The sequence below is a fragment of the Pyrgilauda ruficollis genome, unplaced genomic scaffold (assembly GCF_017590135.1).
Source record: "Pyrgilauda ruficollis isolate IOZ18807 unplaced genomic scaffold, ASM1759013v1 scaffold47, whole genome shotgun sequence".
Classification (NCBI taxonomy): domain Eukaryota; kingdom Metazoa; phylum Chordata; class Aves; order Passeriformes; family Passeridae; genus Pyrgilauda; species Pyrgilauda ruficollis.
Window position 1 is genome coordinate 1,923,748 of NW_024526266.1, and position 19,505 is coordinate 1,943,252.

Genomic DNA, 19,505 nt, shown 5'->3' on the forward strand with positions numbered 1-19,505 from the left:
TGTGGAGTGTGGGGGAGGAATGGAAGAGGGGAAGCCAGCAGAGAGGAGGGGAGGGGACAGAGTACTGTGGCCTTGGCATCCCTCTCTTGTGACAGTTTTCTGCCCCCCTGTACTGGAATCCCATTTATTCCACCACATGGGAAGAGCATTGGATTTCTGCAGGGAGGAGGGCTGGGCTGCTTGGTCCCAGGGTGCCCTGTGCCCCCGGTGCTCAGCCCCTTTCCCTGCGGTTACTGCTGCAGGATGCATGCAGGGCTTTCACGTCTCATTTACTTGTTTATGAACCCTATTTTCTTTCTGTGTGCACATTCCTCCTTTCAGACCTTTGGGCAGGCAGCCCCCCTGCCTTGCTCAGGCTTGGGTTTGGCTGTAGAGATGCCTTTTCTTTCTGTTCTCTCTTCTCTCATGCCCTGTTTTGATTGAAATGAGAAGCAGCTTTTCTTTTATGTGCCCACTGGGTTTCCCATCAATGGGATGCCCTTTGCTATCTATAGCATTTACTAGGGTGGTAATTGAGAGGGTGATGGCTTCCAGAAACCTAAGAGGTGACAGGACAGAACATGAAGGTCCCAAAAAGATTTTTCAGCCTCTGTGCCTTCTTGTGACCCGTCTCCAGGCAACTAAAGGGTAAAGAGCTGACTGATGGGATGCAAAGTCCTTTGCTCTCTTGTCTCACAACTAGGAAGAAAGGGAATGCAGCTACTTTGTGACCCATCCTTTGCCTCAAGCCCTGGGCAGAAGATCCACACTGTGGGAAGGAAGAGCAATAAACATGAATTTTGAGCTAAGAAACGGTGCCACTTGACAGGTCAGTGATGCCTCTCAGCCCTTCCATGGGCCACACACGCAGGATGTTCCACAGAAGATGCCACCCTCATTTCTTCACCCCTTGTTGGAAGGGCTTGGGAGAATTGCTCAGGGAGTCTCCGAAGGTCCCTTCCCAGCCCCCAGCTCAGTGTTCACCCAGCATGGCTCCCCCATGGGAGTCACAGACCTGCTGGTGTCTTGCCAGGGACACTGTGATCTGAAGAAAACCCTCTCTTGGAAGGAATGCCCTGTACTCGAGGACATGAGGTAGTCGGTAGTGCACGGAGCTGATCCAGGAGCAGATTTCAAGCAGCCTGTGTGGCTGGAGACAGGATCACACTGTGGCCACCTGCCAGCTCTAACTTTGCTGGCAGGGCAGTGATCATCAGCAGAGATGCAGTAGCAGAGGCTCTGCCGTGAGGTAGCTGGCACAGTAAATCCTCCAGGGCCCTGCAAAGGAGGGAACAAGCTGTGCTGGAGCCAACTATTCACCACACTGCCATCCAAGCTGTCTGGGTTAAAAGTAGTTGTGTAAAAACAGCCTCCCGAGACATGGAGGGGTTGCCTGGAGTCAGCCTGGGCACATGCTGGGGTCTGCTTTTAGCACCCCTATCTTGTTGATACTTCCCAGCCCTTGTTCCTCCACTGTAAGGCAGCATGGAAAAGTGGATGGAGCGTGAAAATGAGAAGAGAAAAAGGGGGGAAATGGCCAGTGAAAAACCTCAAAACAGGGAGAAAAATGAAGAGATTCCAAAGAAATTTTAGTCTGGACAAAGGAGGCAAATAAAAGGAGGCCAGTGAAGCAAATTTTTTTGTTCTTGAGCACCTTCTGTGGACAGTTTCCTAGCAGATGTGGTGCAGAGCCATCAGCACAGGGTGTGCATCCCAGGTCAGGAGCTGGAGATGCTGGCAGTGAGCAAAGGGAAGGCTCTGTTCCACCTGGCTTTTGCCAGTATCCTTGATCCTTGTTCTTCCCATCTCAGATGGGCTCACAGGAAAGGAAAAATCACTTGCCCTACAGCCACGGTTCAGTTTAGGGCAGGACAATCATGGGTCCTGTCCAGTTCCGTGCTGCTGCTCTCAGTATGAGGTGGCAGCTCTGGGGCAGTTTCTGGGAGCCTTATGTGTGCTCATCCTCTAACATCTTTGACAGCTGAACCTGCACCAAACTGGCTTGGAGACAAACTGCCCCTCTGTGTCCCCTTGAGTCAGAGGCTGGGGTACCCCAGTGAAGAGGAGTAGTTTTGTGATGGTTTGTGAGGATCTTGTTGAGTTCATTTGCCCCTTGCTCACATGCAGACCCCTCTGAAGGGGAGGAAGAGATCTTCCGAAGCTATGTCTTGGGAAATCCCACTCTAAAATACACTGAATTTGGGTCAGGTTTGTGGTAGAAGCTTAGTGGATTTCAACAATGCCTCATGAGACTTTTAGTTTACCCCCACAGAGTCTGGTTTGGAGGTTGAAGCAATAGGTCATGGGTGACTTCTCAGCAGGGGCGGGAGGTAGTGCACCTGAATCTCCATGTGGATTTGTGCTGAAGCTGGCTTCTAGTTGGCACAGCTGAGTATGTTTGGACATTGCTCAGCACCTCATTGTTCTTACCTGCCATGGGAGCTGGCCTGCCTTAGACACGTGTCTAGGCCAGGGAAGGACTTCTGTCCTCTGTTTCAAATGATGATTCCTGTAAAGGCACTGCATGGCTCAATTTGGTGCTGTGGCTCCAAACCTCCTTTGGAGCTGTGTGATCCAAAGCAGACGCTGAATTATAACTGTGCAAAAAGATGCAGAGGGCAGCAGTAGCTGAAATGATTGAAGATGTTGAGGGGGGGATAGAGTGGTAGGAGGGGAAGAAAAACCATCCACCCTGTTCCAACCCAAGAGGGCAAAGAAACCTCTTCCTGTCCTATAAGAGGCTGAATATGTCCATCTTTGGATCTTTGTCTGTGGCTTGGAAGCACAATGAGAGGAGTTTTACCTCACACATGTGAGTTATGACAGATGTCCACTGTCCCTTTCTTGCAATGATGCTCTCTCTACTTGCAATTCCAGGTGGAGTTGTCCTCAACCCTGCTTACTACGGCATGCCTGGCCACACCAACACCATGATCCACGAAGTGGGGCATGTCCTGGGGCTCTACCACGTCTTTAAGGGAGTGAGTGAGCGGGAATCTTGTGACGATCCCTGCAGGGAGACCACTCCATCCATGGAGACAGGAGACCTCTGTGCTGACACCGCCCCCACCCCAAAGAGCAAACTCTGTCGGGATCCAGACCCTACCAATGACACCTGTGGCCAGACACATTTCACAGGAACACCCTTCAACAACTACATGAGTTACACAGGTAACGAGTAATCCTTGTTGGGAGTCACAAGGGGTCACCTTCCTTAAAACTAGGGTTTCCCTCCCTTCTACCTCCATCAGTAGTGCCTTACCTCACTCCCTAACCAACAGGGACCCTCCTGGTGTATTGGGATGTGTCAGGCAGTGCTTGCAGTAGCTGCTTAAGCACATTCTTCCCTCAGGCTATTTCTATCCATTCCTCTCTTCCTGCCAGTCGGTCGCTGGACATACACCACGGCTGCTCTTGTCTGTGTGTGTGCTTTTGTTCTCCAGTCGTGACGCTATTTTTATTATTATTGTTAATTATTAGCCTCCTGAACCCTTTTGGCTTGGTTCCCAAAGGCACGCCGCGGGGGGCTGGCGTTTCTCCTGCCGTGCCAGGAGGACCGAAGCGGGAGGAGCAGTTCCATGCCCTGGCTGACCCTGCTGCGGTGCCGTGCGGGCGGTGGCACTGCCCAGGTGCCGGTGCCTGCGCCGGGCAGGTGCGGGGACGTGGAGTTGCTGAGGCAGTGCCATCTTGTGGCTTTGGGGACACACGACACCAGAGAGCCCCGGCAGCAGAGCCACCGCACGCTGGTGCCTCCCAGCCCTCCCTAGAAGTCCCCGAAAAAGTTTATCCAGGAGCAAAGGGCGCCTATTGCCGTGCCCTAACCCTCAGTCCGGCCTCTCTTGTCCCCCAGATGATGACTGCACCAACAGCTTCACCCCCAACCAGGTGGCCCGCATGCATTGCTACCTGGACCTGGTGTACCAGCGCTGGGGTCACAGCAGGAAGCCGGCGCCCATCCCGATCCCTCCCATGGTCACCGGGCAGACTCAGGACTCCCTCAGCATCTACTGGCTGCCTCCCATCAGCGGTGTCCTCCACGAGAGGTGAGGAGCTGTGCTCGCCGTGCTCCTGGGCTTGCACGGCAGCCTGCTGGAAGGGACGAGGGATCTCCGCAGTGTGGAATCCCCAGTCCCCTTCCCACCCTGCTCGTCTCCAGCAGAGCCCTGAGGCACAAGAGCCAGGCTGCTGCCATGGCCCCCTGGCAGATGGGCTCTCCTGCAAGCTTCCCGCTCTCGGGGTGCTGGGAGGGGAAGCCAAAGAGCATCAGGAGGCAAAGCCAGCTCTAAAACCCCAGAGTGCAATCAGGGAATGAAAAATGAGCTTCATTTAGCACTTATTGTATAAAGTAGCTATTTACCAGGAGGAAATGCAGCCTTGTGGTTAAGGCAGGGAGCTCGAACCACAAGAGCTGGGTTTCGTTCCCAGCGCTGTCATGGACTTGCAGAGCAGCTAACTGGGGGTAAGTCAGGAAACTTTTCAAGCCAGAGAAATGATGCCAAGGAGCCAGAGTTGTTTGGCTGTTGAGCAGTGCATGGCCATGAGTGTTGGGTGGATGTCTGTCTTCTCCCAACTAAGGGAGCCACCGAGACTTGAATACACCACCAGTGTCTCTATTCAGCAGCCCCTCTTACTAATATATTTCAGTTTCCACCAGGTTTTAGGTGGTGAGACTTTATTTTTAGGTTTTTTTTTTTTGCTCATGGGATCATAATCATGTACATGAAGAGCTTTTGAACTTGTTTTGAAGCTGCTTCATAAAGCTGTCTTTTATAATTAGAAGGAAAATGCTGTTTGATGGCAGCTGGGGCACTCCTGGGTCAGTGTTTGCTGACTTTTCAAAGAACAGGTGCTCTCTACAATGACCCTTTTGCATGTCACCCCACAGACAGGAGAGGCTCTGAGTGCTGAGTAGCCTTGAGTCATCCGAATAAATTGCTTTGTTGGGGAATTAAGTGATTTGGGAGCAGGAAAACATGGGTCTAGAAGGGAGACCCTTTGGAACCATCCCAAGTTGTCACTCATAACTGTGTCAAGAGCTGATCCATTGTGGCAGTCCTGAATCCCTGAGAAGAACTGGTCAAGGAAAGTGGCTGAGGCTGGCCCTTATAACAGAAAAGTGCCTTTATCTTTTCTGGAGAGCATGGCAATTGATATTATTGTGACTGGTTTGTATTACAATAATGCTGAAAGCCAAAACCTGACTCTAGGTTTAGCAGAGAGCGCCTTATTTGCACCCACTGTAGTCCAGAGGCATTGCCCTGGGATGTGTAGGGTCTGTTAGCTCTGACTGGCAGGGGTGGGATTCATCCAAGACTACCCAGAGAGCATGGAGAAGAGGAGAAATTAAATCCAGCCTGTCCCATGGGTGCTCATATTTCCCTGTCTTTCAAGAAGCTGATTCCAAGCAGGATGATATAGCCAGGGAGACTCTGAGACCTTAGCTCTGCTTCTCCAACTTCCTGTCTGGTGCCACCTGGAGAAATGTGGCTGGGGAGTTGACTGGTCCTCCTTAGACATGCCAGGGTGTGTGCTCTGTCAGCAGGGAGCAGGACACGCTGTGTGACAGCTGTGCTGAGGATGGCACCTTCCGTCAGTACGTGCACGAGGCCTCTTCCCCTCGGGTCTGCGACTCCTCCGGCTACTGGACCCCAGAAGAAGCAGAAGGTAAATGTCTCCTCTCTTTTCCTGTCTGTGAGTCCTCAGACAAAATCTTTCTGGTACAAGAAAGAGAATTATTTTTTTTCCTTTTAAAGAATCAGTTGTCTTCCCTTTGCAAGGGTTCTGTAGTGGAGGGAGGACTTCTTGGCACCCAGGAAAAACTTGGTAATGGCCAAACAGCTTTGGACAAACTGATTGGCATCCCAGTATTAACCCAAATCATTGTTCAGACAGGTGTTGTTGAAAGATACTGACCAAAGGGAGAAGCATTTAACTGAAATCAGTCTTAAAATACAGATCTTGGGACCTCATTCAAAACCTCAGGGACATTCACAGACTTCAATGTAGTCTTGTCCACAGAGAGCAAGAGGAGTTCTGTGCTGAGTCCCACTGAGTCTATGCCAAGCCCTGGGCAGTCCATTCCTCCCTAGCCAGGCCAGCAGCAACTGGGCATTACAGCTTCTCTTGTGCTGAGACCCAGATGTTGGTTTAGAGACCCACCTTGTGGGCACAGTGGTGACTTTCAGGGTTACACAGTTGCCCTAAGAGCTGTTGGCTTTTCTTGCTGCCTCAGCTCTTCCAAGAGCAGGGTAGAGGAGGCTGGAGACCAGGGGAGCTGATCCTGGGAGTTGTGTGAGGTGCATGTGCTGCTGCTGAACCATGCAGAGCCAGAGGGCTTGGTTCTGTGTGTCTGTAGTTATCACAAGTGCTTGTTTGTTCTGATAAAAAGAGAGAGTTTGTGGGTTTCAGAAACCTTTAGACTTGTCTTAGAAGGCTTTGAATTGGTGCTGGGCCCTAAGAAATGCTTCCAGTGGCTAATGAAGACAAGGGTATTTCTACTACAGAATGATAAATTCCAGTGATCCTTTCTGGGTCTGAAAGGCCAGCACTCCATTTCTCTTGCTGAGTGCTAATCCACCATCAGGGGGGGCAGGCTGGGGTTCTGAGGTTAGCCTGGGTACTGTCCTGGAGGATCTTCAGGAAAAACAGCCTTCCAGACCTGCTTCCCTGCTTTGGACCTGGTCCCTTCCTGACTATGACCTGTCCCAGTATGTGCTTGTGCAAAGCTTCAGTCTCTGCTCTGCTTGGAGCATTCAGGTGCCTTTGACAATGCTTCTGCACCTGTAAGGCTACAGAGCAAGCTTCACATTCCTCAGCTGTGTCTAGGCTGTCCCTAGATCTCTGCACTGTGTCCAGCTGCAGCGTGGATAACACTGTTCCCATTTGAGAGGGCTGTGAGTCACCAGGTCTGCTGAGCCTTGTGCACATGTGCAAGTACCCAGGAGCTGGGAGACCAGTGGGGATTATTGCTTTCCAGGATGTTAGGGCAGGTGCCACCAGGTCTCGGACATGTGGGTGCAAACCCACACCGGTGTGCAGTTATAGCCTGGAGATGCTTAAGCACCTACAGAGAAGATCACCCCTGTGGGTCTCCTGTGAAGCCAGCTGTCCCCTGGTTTTTATCAGTTTCCTTCTTGTCCCAGGTCCTCCAGACGTGGATCAGCCCTGTGAGCCCAGTCTGCAGGCCTGGAGCCCGGAGCTGCACTTGTACGACATGAACATGACAGTGCCGTGCCCCCAGCCGGACGGCTGCATCCTGGAGCTGCGCTTCCTGCACCCTGTCTACCCCGACTCTCTCACCCTCTGGACCACGTACCTCTCCACAGGCTCTCCCAAGGCACTGTCTGACATTGAAATCCTGACAGAGCAAGGGGAGTCCATCCACCTGGGCCCCCTGGACACGTTCTGTGATGTCCCCTTTACTGTGAAGCTCAATATCCCTAAAAAGATGTCTGGAGTTAAAATCTACACCTTTGACGAGAGGATGGAGATAGACACAGCCCTGCTGACCTCCAGGCCCCACAGCTCCCTGTGCTCTGCCTGCAGACTGATCCAGTACCGGGTGCTCCGTGACCCCCCATTTGCAGACGGGTCCCCTGCCACCCCCCTGCAGGTTCATCGCCAGTTTGTGGACACGTGAGTCACAGAGCTGCTCTGTCTTGGGCTGAAGGGGTGGCTGAGTCAGGTTTGATTACCTCCTTGTGTCTTCTTCCTTTGAATCCCTGGATGGTTTTGCTTCTGTTTTGTTTTTCCTCCTGTCCCCCTGCTCTGGGAATTACTGCATCCAGTGCCATTGAGCAAGGCCGTGGCAGACCCACCATGCTAGCACACCCCTTGTCCATGAGCCCAGGTTAACTAAAAGGAGGTTATTAATATTAAACCCAGAAACTTTCCCCCATGAATACAATGAGTAAAATGATTACTCAAGCTAATTCCACTTCTCCCCAGCTCAGACCCTTGGGAAATAAGCAGCATGACCTAAAAGAGACTCTCTTCCCACAGGCTCTGCCTCTGGCAGAGTGTGAAGACACATCAGATTGTGATACTGTGTGGATGTATACACGTGATGTTTATAGTTGTGGTGAGCAAATCTCAGTGCTGCATTTGTTGCTGCTCCCTCAAGTTCTCTCTGTCTCTGCAGGGAAGTCACTCCTGGGCAAGTGTACCGCTACCAGGTGCAGGTGGTCTCTGGGACAACCTCAGGAGAAGCCTCCCCACCGCTCATCCATGTGCACGGAACACCCTACTGTGGGGATGGGAAGGTGGCCACGTAAGTTGAAAAACTCCTCAAGCTCTTAGCTGAGGTTCTTTAAGATGTCAGATCATCCTGCCCCAAAGGGAAGCAGCAGGTGGGTCCTCCATGCACGGGTACATGGCTGAAGCTGCTGCACAAAATCCCTCCAGCAGACTGAGCTGCAGAGCTTGTGTTTTGTAAAATGCCATGTGCATAGGAGATGGAGATGGTCTTTTTGAGAGGCATGGTCTGCATGAGGGGTCCAACCTGAACATGCTCTGTTCTTGACTTCAGAGCTTGGATTCTGGCCCATCTCAGCAAACTGTGGCAGAGTCCAACCCAAAGGATCTGCCTTTGGAAGTGGGCAGTATAACATTTTGCTCAGGGCCCTGCAGGAGTAACTTCTGCAATGAGCACCGTCCCACATGGTGTGGTGTCTTTAGAGAGCTGTCCAGTCCCTGCTCAGAAACCCCAAATAATGAGGGGTGTACCACCTCTACACTGAGAGAGCCCAATGCTTCACCTGCTCTGCCTGGGAGATAATTATTTCAGATTTCCTTATTTGAGCTTTTTCAGACTTCAGCGTCCAGGACACTCAGGATAACTTTCATTTGAAACCAGTTTTTTTAGCAGGGTAAGGAAAGGGAAAGAGAGAGGAACCTTCTGTCTTTCCCTTCTCCTGCCTCCTTCTCCAGCTCCCACTGAAACTCTAGCCCCATTTCAGAATCTCCTACCTTCTCCAACACTTGCTTTCTCCAGCAACAGGTCTTCCTGATGCTTAGTTCTATACTTTTTCCATTCTCCCAGAGTTCTTGCCTCAGGTTTTACAGCAAAGTCACAGTACAATCATGTCTGCTCTCAAATGCTGCGACTTCAACCTCTTTTTATCCCCTGGCAAGGTGTTTTCTCTGTCTAATTCCATGTGTGGTTTGAACTGCTTTGGTGGAAATAGAACCAAGATAAGGGGTCCTGACTCATGACTGGGCAGGAGCACAGGGGTGGATGTTAAGTCAAAGGCGATAATAATATATCTGGCTGTTGCCCTCTTAGGAGCCTGGAGGAGGAATGTGATGATGGGGACTTGCTGGATGGAGATGGTTGTTCCCGGAAATGTAAAAAGGAAAAAGGCTTCAACTGTGTTGGTGAGTCCAACTGGATTGAGACAGGTCCAAATGCATTGACTCCTTTTGAGGCAGGAATCAAAACTGTATGTTATTCACACTGCTCCTTAGAGCAGAGGGCCATGAACCTCATCACAGCAGAACCTGGATTTGCAGCTGGAGTGGTCCATGGATCTTGTGGTGGGAAAAACCCCGGGCTAATGAGGCAGCAAATCTCTTAGAATGAGAGGAGGTGTGTGTGCCTGGAGCCTGGTTTGTGAGCAGCTCATCCCTCTTCTCCCTGCAGGGGAGCCAAGCCTGTGCTACATTCACGATGGGGATGGAGTGTGTGAGCCCTTTGAGAAGACAAGCAGCATGCTGGACTGTGGTCCCCACACTCCTGAGGGATATGTGGATCTGTGGGCAGTGAAAGCCTACGCCTCCCAACAGGATGCAAAGTCCTGCCCTGCTTCCATAGTCACTGGAGAGCCTGTTGTGAAGGTGAGTGAAGGCATGGACAAAGAAAAATTACAAAGTCTGTGCTGGGGAAGGCACAAACAAAATCAGCTCTGGAAGCATTCATTGATTATTATCTTCCCCACCAGGGACTGAAAGGAAGACCTGGGCATTTCTCACACTCCTGTTGCATAGTCCCTGAGTTCAGGAACTGCAGTTCATGGAGAGGTGCTTGATCCTGGCAGGGAGCACCTCCCCCAGCCATGCATTTCACTGAACAGTGACCACCCCATCCCACCAGCCAAATGCTCAACTTGAAGCATGTGATTTGTCCCACTGTTGGCTTAAAAAAAGTCCTGTCAGTCTAATACCTTATAAGGTCAGGGCCTGAAAGGATGAAATCACACACACATCAGCATCTGTACTGCTCCCAAACCCTCTGATCTGAAGCCAAGGAAAAATCAATGGGAGAATTCCCATCTTTCATATGGGCTTTGGAGCAGAGCCTGGAGGGGATTTTGCCTGATTGGTGTTAACGTGGTGTGTATGTTCTTTCCTAGCAAGCTGAAGAAAGGCAAGAAATATGTAAAGAGATCACATTTAGCCCTTTACACATGTGTTTCTACTGATTTGATATGAGGAACGATCTTCTTGAGGCCTGTAGCATGATTAAACTGCCCAGATACACATGTCTAATGAGGTGCCTTGGGCTCAGGTATCTGTTCCTTCACAATGACACCTGTATCTCCCAGGTTTTGTCTGCCAGGCGCCTGGAGATGTCTGGGATGCCACAGGGCACTGAATGGAACAGAAGAGTGTTATTCAGGCAAATGAATCATACCTTTGTATCTCATGAGCCCAGACAAAATCAGGATGCCATGGTCTCACCTACCAGCTCACAGCTTGGCTCATTGTTTGTTACTCAGCCCCACAAACACCATGAGATGCTTAAACAACACATTTACAGCACTCCAAAATGGCAAAGGTCTTCTGTGCACATGAGTAGGCAGTGAGATGTCACTTAGGAAGCCACATCCTAACTGTCTTCATGCTAAGAGCCACCTTGGGGTCCTTCTCAACACTCGTTCAATCTTCTTTGACATTTTGTAGGTGCTGTTTTTCTCTCCTTTCCTTGCAATCTTCTGGGTTGCAATAAATCTCTCCTTTCAGGTATGTAAATCCCACCTTCATGAGGTGCCAAGGGATCTTTTGCAGGCTGCTTGGTTTCCCTGCGCTCCCAGCCAAGAGAAAGCTCAGGACCCAAATGAGAAGATGCTTCTGGGCAACGAGGGAGTTTGGCTCAAGGTAAGTGAGGGTGTGTGGTTGGCACAAAGGATTTGTTTGTCTTTAACCAGCTCTGGTGACAAAACCCATCCTTTTCTGTCCTGTAGGAGCTACAGCAGCCTTTAAAACTACTCATGTAGTACTCCATATGCTACTGCACTCTTTGTAAATCCCAAAATACCTGTGTCTGGATCTGTCCTAGTTGCCCCATTCCCACTGTGAACAGCAAACCCATCCTGGGGAAGATTGCCAGAAGAAGGACTCTGCATGAAACCAAAATACCACAGAAATGCCTCGAGGCTGAGAAACAACTTGCTCCTGACTCTCCCCTGCAGTCAGTCTGTGCTTTAACACCCCCAAAGGGTAGGCACAGGCTGCGTTTAAAGTCCTAGATGCCTTTGTTCCAGCAGCAGAGGACAGCTGGATATCCTCTGCCATCCTGAGGGGTCCTGAGCACCCCAGGGTGCTGCTGAGCACCCCAAGCCCACAGTAACCAGCTGTGGCACACAGGTCCTTCTGAGAACTCCAGACCAGAAGTGGCATTTCTCTGCCCCAGGATGTTGGTCCTGCAGCCCAACAGGAGCTTAGGGACTGCCCCTGGGAGGGTCCAACCCGTCTGTCCCAGCAGGTAGAGGAGAGGGACAGAGGAGGGCTGAGGCTCAGGCCACTGGGATTTTTACAGCATAGGGTTTCTGACCACAGGCACAGTTTAGAGGTTTTGTGGCTGCTGCCTGGTGTTGCTGGAAAGCCAGGCTCTGGCATGCTGCTCCCTCTGCACTCTGAGGGGCAGCTCGTCCTGTTTTGCTCAGGGTTCTCTAGAGAAGGCCTCTTTCCCCAGATGCTCAGACAGTTCAGTGAATCATCAAACCTCAGTCAACAAACATGGGTACTGCTCTGAGGTCCTCTAACTCTCAAAAACAACTTCCTTTAGCCTTCTAATTTTCCCTCTCTTCCTTGTCTGTGTCCTCACAACCCAGTTTGTGGCTTCAGTCTCTGGCCATGACAAATGTGCCTCCTTTCCTCCTTTGCTGAGGAGAAAGCAGTAATCCTCCCCCTTGGCCTTACCTAGATGAAAGCTTGCTTGCTTTCCACTTCTCAGCAGGGGTTAAAACATGTTACAGTTTTATTGGAGCTTGTGGTCAGCTCTCTTCCTCTATGGATGTTTATACTAAAGACTTTCATTACTGGTTCTCTGTACACTCTCTAGGAGTGCTATTATTTTCCGCCCATAAAATTATTTATGGACTAGTAATAAATATGCCCTTTTTTTTTCTTTTTTTCTTTTTTTTTATTATTTTTTTTTTAAGAGTTGGCCTGATTGGGAACATATTGGGTTAGGAAAGATGGCTTTTTGTTGACAATTTGCCTAGCACAGCTGCCTGCCCAGACAGGAATGGTGCTGTTGATGCACATGTGTACCCATGTGCACAGGGTGTTTGGTGTCCCCCAGCTCCCAGGGCCATTTTAAAGCTGTTGCACCTGTGTCTCCCGGGTTAGAACTGCACCACAAAACTCATCAGATGGTAGGAATAACTTCTTACAGCGTTTCTGAAGAGGTGGCACCAATGAACAAGAGGAACTGCTGCGTCAAAGGATCATGGAATGGTTAGGGCTGGAAAGGAGATTAAATGCCCTCTAGTTCAAACCCCACTGCCATGAGCAGAGACACCTTCCACTAGACCAGGTGGCTGAGAACCCCACCAGATCTTGAGTGCTTCCAGGGATCCACAAGTGCTCTGGAAAGCTAGTGCCAGTGTTCTACTGTGCTTACTGTCATGCTGTAATTAGGCTGGGGACAAGAGGTATGTGTGTCTGTGCCACTGCACACAGCATCTGCCATGTCCCTTGGGTCTGTCTGCACATGCTAATCATTACAATTTGCACATCTCCAGCCATGCTTTGTTCTCAGTTTTTAATACACCTGATGAGGAAAGACATCAAAATCACTTGTAAGCAAGTCAGGATGTGTAATGCAGGAAATTAAATAAGAAGCAGGGAGAGGGAGGGAGAAAAATTAAGAAGATAGCCTGCTGTGGCCAAGCACATAATATGTATTGGAAAGGATTGGGATGTTAATCAAGGCAGCTGCTATTGGCCTAACTTGGGGCCAGTGCCTTTCACTCTCATGCAGATGTAGGAAGGGAAAGACTGAACTCTTCACCTCAAGATGTGTAGTCCGGGGAAAGCCTCACCTGACTTCTCCAACTACCTCTTCTCCCCTGAGGAACCACACTTGGAGGTTGGGTTAAAATCCTCCAGGTCCGTGGGATTTCACAGCTGTAGCTCTGTCTTAGGGGGCTCCTTGTCTGTGAGCCCTGCTGACTCTTCTCTCTTTCTTTTCCTCCCTTCTTGCTTTCCTGTTTCTTTTCCTTCTTCCCCCACTCATCTCAGTGGGGGAGACAGTGGGGATATACCAAATAAAAACATTGGAGTCCTTTGGTCCACTCCTTGCAGCCAGGCAGCCCTGTAAGCAAGCAAGCCCTGTTGAAGGGAGCAAGAAGACACCAGTGGGGCCAATGCTCATGGGGCTTTTGCTGATGAGCACCTCCCTGCAGGGTGGGAGCCCCGGGCTGAAGCCCAAGGTTTTCTCCTGTTCGCGTGTGTGAACAATGCCTGACGTGGCATGAACCACCCTGAGGCTAAGCTGCCATCACAGATTGCATGGTTGTCCCCTCCATTCCCACATTCTGCTCCTTGGGCTGTGCCTGGCCAGCCAGGACTTGTCTTCTTTCCAAATACACCTTTGCCTCAAATTTCTGAGCTTCCTCCACGCCAGCATTCCACAAAAACACTGTATCGAGAGGATCTTGATCAAAACACATCCCAGCACTGGGGAAAGGGGGGTAATGGGGTGGAGGAGAAAAACATTTCTGTCTTCTTACTTCCAAAGAACATCTGCTCTGCCATGATTGATGCCATGTGTTTCCCAGCTACTTCCAGCTGCCTTCAGGGTTGTAGACAAGTAGCAAGTTGCTGGCTCTCCTAGCAGGCAGGGCTTCTTCCCATGAATCTTTCCACGTGTTGGCTGGGGGACAGTTTGCTGTTGCAGTGGCTACTGGGGACATTCTTTAGGCTTGTTTTCTTTTTTGTCTTTTTTGAGGGCTTTTTTTTATTGGAAATATTTTGGTGGCAAGGCTGGTAGCTGTTTTCCGTGGGTGTCTCACTTGCCTGGCCAGCTCTGTGTAGGCAGAGCTCCTACCAAGCCTGGTGAAGGGGGAGCAAGAAAGAGGTTATCCAGGTCTTGCTTAATTTAAAGAGTAGCAAATGTGGATGCTGTGAAGATGTCATAAATTTATGTCAAAGTGGGGCTGAATGTGTGAGGAGAAGGCTAGTAAAAGGAAGAACAGAAATTCAGAGGGAAAGGACTGTTTTGGTTCCCTTCCTTCCTCCTCCCCACCTCTGCAGCCCTTTGCAGCCCTGCAAGGTCTCTGACCCCTTATCCCTGCTCCTGCTGTCCTACTGTTCCCTCTTCCTCTCTCTTGCCTGTATGGGCTCTGAGAAGCTGTATTTGATGTGCCTGCTCTCAGAGTGTCTCCTGCCCTCTTTCCTAGGTTTGCTTTGAGAGACCTGCAGTGCCCATCTCTCTCCTGCTCTTCCTGGCCTCCTCTGGCTCTGTACCAAGCCAGCAGCCCAAGCCGGTGGTTGCCGTGCAGTTGACTGACACAGACGGACAGAACCGCTCTTTGGGTGAGAACCTCTGGGTGTGGCACCAACGGGGACACCCAGAGCCACCACCACAGCTGTGACCTCTCACTGCTGTCCCCCGCCCCACCTTGCAGGAGCTTCTGCCTTCCGAGCCAGACTGTTGGTGTATGGGGGAGCAGATGTAAACCAAAAGCAAATCCCAGCAGCGGGATTAGTCACTTCTTTCTTTGCTTTGTCTCACAGGGACGTACGAGCTGTCATGTCAGCACAACCCCCTCATCATCAATGTGACCCATAGCCAGGAGGACCCACTCCCCCAGGTTGCTTCGGTGCTTTTCAACTTCTCCTCTCCACGTGTGGGCATTGCAGCCGTGGCCTTGCGGACCTTGGCTCAGCCTGGCTCCTCTGACACCCTCACCACCTGCCTCCTGCAGCAGCACCAGGAGGGATGTGGCCATCAGTGCTACAGGTAGGGATGGTCTTCTCAGAGCACATCCCAATGGCCACCCAGGGTTGCTGCTCTCCTCTGGAAATTTGTGTTTGAATTCTGGAGTTTTTATTGAGTGCTTTGTTGACTATCCTCAGATGGCTTTTGAGGTATTGTTGGAAGATCTGCTGTGTTGAGTCTTTGTTGGAAGATCTGCTGTGTTGAGTCTTGATTTGCTTATCTTGCTGGAGGAAACAGGAAGGCAGAAACCAGATTTTGTGCATGGCCTCTGCATCTGTAGAAAACTGTGCTAAAGGACTGATTCCTGGTGGGAAAACCAAGAGAAGTTTGAAAATGGCTGAGAAGTTATCACTGGGAGTTTATGCTAGAGCTGAAGCTTCTTCAGCACTTTCTTTACAAGCTCCACCTCCATCCATTCTGGTCTTCCCCATGCTGCACAAGGTGGGGATGGAGCTCTCCTCATCCTCTCTGCTCTCACTCCTGGTCCATCCAGGCCCCTCGCAGAGTCTCACACTGCCCTGCTGAACGTGGTGATAATGCCAACAGAGGCCTCTGTACTTTAAATCTGCCAAGTCTGGCTTTGCTTTCAGATCCCAGGCTCCCTGAAGCACACATGTGCTGATCCAGGGCTCCAGTTCAGCCAGTTACTCAAACCACACCACTGGGAATACTGATTTTTGAGATGAGCTTTGCTGAAGCTTTGGTGTTCTTAAGCACAGAAGGGCTTTTTCTAGGGTCATCTCATTGCTGTTCTTGTCATGTTCCTTCTGTTGATGGCCTGGATGGTTGAACATCTCTGATAACAAATGAGCGTGTGTGTGTTTGTATTAAAGCCTGTGGAACTGTGGTACAATTGATTTATGTCGAATTCTGGAAGCCATGAATATCCTGAAGTTGCTTTTTACTTTTTTTTTTTTTTTAAGTGCATGTGTGATTTATACAGAAACATAAATCTTAGTGAGTCAGTATATAAATATTATTCTCAACCTTACATTAAAAGATCAGTGTTCACCTGAAATGCAGCGTGTTTCCTCCTGGTAGCTGTTACAGCAATGTACCCACATGCTTCTAAGACCCTGGCCAACTGATGTGGTTTTTCAATTACATTTTCTCATCCCTTAAAATAATCTTGCATTCTTGTTTCTTGAGAGCTTCCCCCTTCCCCTGAGAAGTGACTGCAAGGAAGAAAAGACTCACTGGACACAGCTGAGCATTGACTGGGGATGAGGAGATGCCCATATAGGGGCAAATACAGAGGAAAATAGATATTTTTCTCATAAAAGTCACATTATAGCTGAAGCACAAGCCAGTTCCTGCATTGCCAAGGCACACCAAGCTGTGTCCCTCTTCCAGGGGCACAGCAGGATCCCTGTGTCTCCTCTTCCTCATGTTGCCCTCCCCTAGGCTCCCCATGGCCTTGACTTCCCAGCAACATGCTGAATTGCAGAATATGTGTATGCCCTTAGCAAATACTCAAAGTAAGTCAGGTTCCCAGGGTTTTCAGAGTAGAAAATTCTATTTAGAGTATTGATCTTCAGAATTAAAGTCTTGAATATTCGGAGGTGGGGGGGGGGGGGGGGGTTCTTCTTCATGGTCGNGGGGGGGGGGGTGGTTAGGCTTACAGCCTCGAGTAGCCACACTAATAATAAAGGATATTCCTCTGTTAAGTCAGGAAACATTCAAGTATGCCCCCTTTATTATATTTTTAAAATCTGTTCTATCTCCAAAAGTAATGCATTGCAGTATTTTTAAAGGTTAACAATTCATTTCATATAAGGTAGATGGATTCTGACAGTGGGCAGAGGGGGGAAATCCCCTATAAAAATCCAGGAATAGAAAATCTTCATAGGCTGAGAGACATTTGACTGTGAAAGACCACAGAACATCCTTGTTGTTCCTGCAGAGAGCTGAACTGACCGTTTGCACGCAGCCAGCCTCATGTGCACAGTACGTGCAAGTGAGGGCTTTCCTAAAATAACCTGAGAAAGGACAGTAACAAAAGCAACAAAGAAATGAGATTTCCTGCCTTCAGCCTAGAAATGCTCATTGCCAAAACAATAAATATATGACAGGTTGGTATTTCTGCAGCATCTTTCATCTTGAAGGATCTTGCAGTGCTTTGCAGGCTAGGGAGAACATAGAGATTGTGTTTATGCTGATGAAATGCAGCTTTCTCCAGGTCAGGGCAAAACAGGTGTTTGCCTCTAGAAAAGTACACATTTGTTTTGAAGAAAGTGTCACCTTTTGGACCCACTCAAGGTGCTGAAGGCTGGCAGAGCACTTACAGACCAAAGCAGTGCAGTGTCCTCACTGCCATCACCAGGAACCCCTCTCTGCTGTCTCTGCCAGCAGATCAGGGTTTGTCTGTGCATTCTGCTCCCAATCACAACCTTATGAGGTCAAACAGAAATCAGACTTTTAACACTTTTCCACCCCGGAGACCTAAAGCTTCTGGCTTTCATCCTTTTCTTTGCATTTTTAAACTGAGCCACAGTCCCTCCTGTTTAACTTGGTATAGGCTATACAGTGAACCAGGGGAACATTTTTCATTTCCTCTGTTATGTGTATTTTTAGCTTGCTTTTATTTTCAGTGTATTTTATGTTCACATATGCTGGGAAATGCCTGGGTGGGTTCACAGGAAAGGTGCTACAAAAGGTGATCTGCTTTGTGTTTGTATTTCCTGTGTGCAAGCTCTCCTCTGCTTCCCCAAAAGTGCAAAAGTGGGTATAAGGCATCAAGGGGAGTTGGGTTTGGATTCTTTTGGTATGAAAAATGGAGGTGAGGGAGAGAAAATTAGTTGGAGTATGGAGTTGTTTACATATTTTTAATTGATAAATTTTATTCAGCAATGAGGGCTGTTTCCCAAACAGGTTTTGTTTGGTTTGTTTTCTTTCTTCCAGGCACCAAATTTATGCAGGGTCAAGTTATGGGCTGCATGTGTTATGGCATGAAGATTTATGGGCACCCTGGGGGACATGCTGGTGTCTTATTTCACTGAAATGCAGAATAGTTTGGGTTGGAAGGGACCCTAAAATCCTGATTCTTTGCCTCTGGCTTAGGGTGCCCTGTGGATGGAGTCCCTGTCTCTGGAGGGATTTAAAACATGTAAACATGGCGCTAGGGGACATGGGTTAGTGGTGGCCTTGGCACTGCTGGATTAATGGCTGGACCTAATTTTACAGGGCTTCTCCAGCCTAAACATTTGCGTTTCCAGGGTCCTGATGACCACATTTCCTGGGGAATGGGCTCACTTTGTTTGAGATCTCTAGAGGTGCTTCTCCTCCAGCATCAAAGCCTGTTGACCTCTGGCATGTCTCTTGTAGGTCCCTGACTGGCTGATGGACAATGGTGGCCAAGACTGTTCTGTAGAATATGTTACTAATTTTAATTTAAGCTAAAATTTAAATTAATGTCAAGATGGAAGGTGTCATAGGTAACCCTTGGAGGGCCAGACACCATTTCATGGACTGCCCCATCCCATTTGTTCTCTGCAGTCTAATAAGCTTCTTCAGCTTAGTGCTCTATATATGGGCTTTTTTGGGAATGCTCAAGATGTCTTCCACCTTTCCCTGAGAATAGCCAGGGGAAAAAATATCTCCCAGCACAGGTTTTTCACCAATGTGATCTTGTGTCAAACAGAGAACAGCTTTCAAACAGGGTGCTTGGTGTCACCTCATGGAGAGGGTCTGATGCATTGTTCCAAGCAGAGCTGGCCCCAGATACATCGAGGGAATGTGAGTTCCAGCACAGATCAGTTGAATTCCCATGTCCAGTGAGGAAGGAAGCAAATACTGGGAGACCCCAGGTTTGCCAGCAGAGCCCTTGGTTTTCTGCTACAGTCACTCTCCCCATTCTGCCCTGATGTCATACACAGGCACAGGCATTTTTCCAGGGACTGGATTAAATGCATCCTTCAGAAGGTTCTCTTATCTCCTTTCACAAGCTGCAGGAGGTGATGAGTACACCATCACCCCTGCTGAGCTATTCTCATATCCAGTAACCCTCTCTGCTGAGAAGGTGCCTCTGATTTCAAGATGAAAGTTGTTGCTTTTGCTCCATCCTTGTCAGAAAGGTCTGAATGCCTCCTGCCAGCAGACAACTTTTCTGTGTCTATGTGTCTGTACAGAGACGTCAGATCCCCTCACTATCTCCTCTCTGTCATGATAAATATTTTTTCCTCCTCAAATCTTACAGCAGAAGTCTTGCAGCCCAGCTATGGCTTCTGCTTCCAGCTCCCTTTTGAAATCCGTGTGCTATTTTTACATCTTTCATGGTGATGGATGTGGCTCAGAAATTAATTCCCTCTGGACAAGATGAGAAAATGAGGTGGAGCGTGGTCCTGTGGAGATCGGATATGGA

The 19,505-nt window shown here is 49.4% G+C and overlaps 1 protein-coding gene across 1 annotated transcript in view; it reads left to right on the top strand.

Annotated features, from left to right (window-relative positions):
- PAPPA2 (pappalysin 2) overlaps positions 1–19,505 on the top strand; it is an 88,546-nt gene that overhangs the window by 33,852 nt on the left and 35,189 nt on the right. The window contains exons 4-13 of the mRNA XM_041479056.1: positions 2,857–3,150; positions 3,830–4,022; positions 5,522–5,643; positions 7,122–7,614; positions 8,120–8,248; positions 9,263–9,354; positions 9,620–9,813; positions 10,939–11,073; positions 14,604–14,739; positions 14,941–15,166. Of these exons, the coding sequence (XP_041334990.1) occupies positions 2,857–3,150; positions 3,830–4,022; positions 5,522–5,643; positions 7,122–7,614; positions 8,120–8,248; positions 9,263–9,354; positions 9,620–9,813; positions 10,939–11,073; positions 14,604–14,739; positions 14,941–15,166 (2,014 nt within the window). The remainder of the gene's footprint in view (positions 1–2,856; positions 3,151–3,829; positions 4,023–5,521; positions 5,644–7,121; positions 7,615–8,119; positions 8,249–9,262; positions 9,355–9,619; positions 9,814–10,938; positions 11,074–14,603; positions 14,740–14,940; positions 15,167–19,505) is intronic.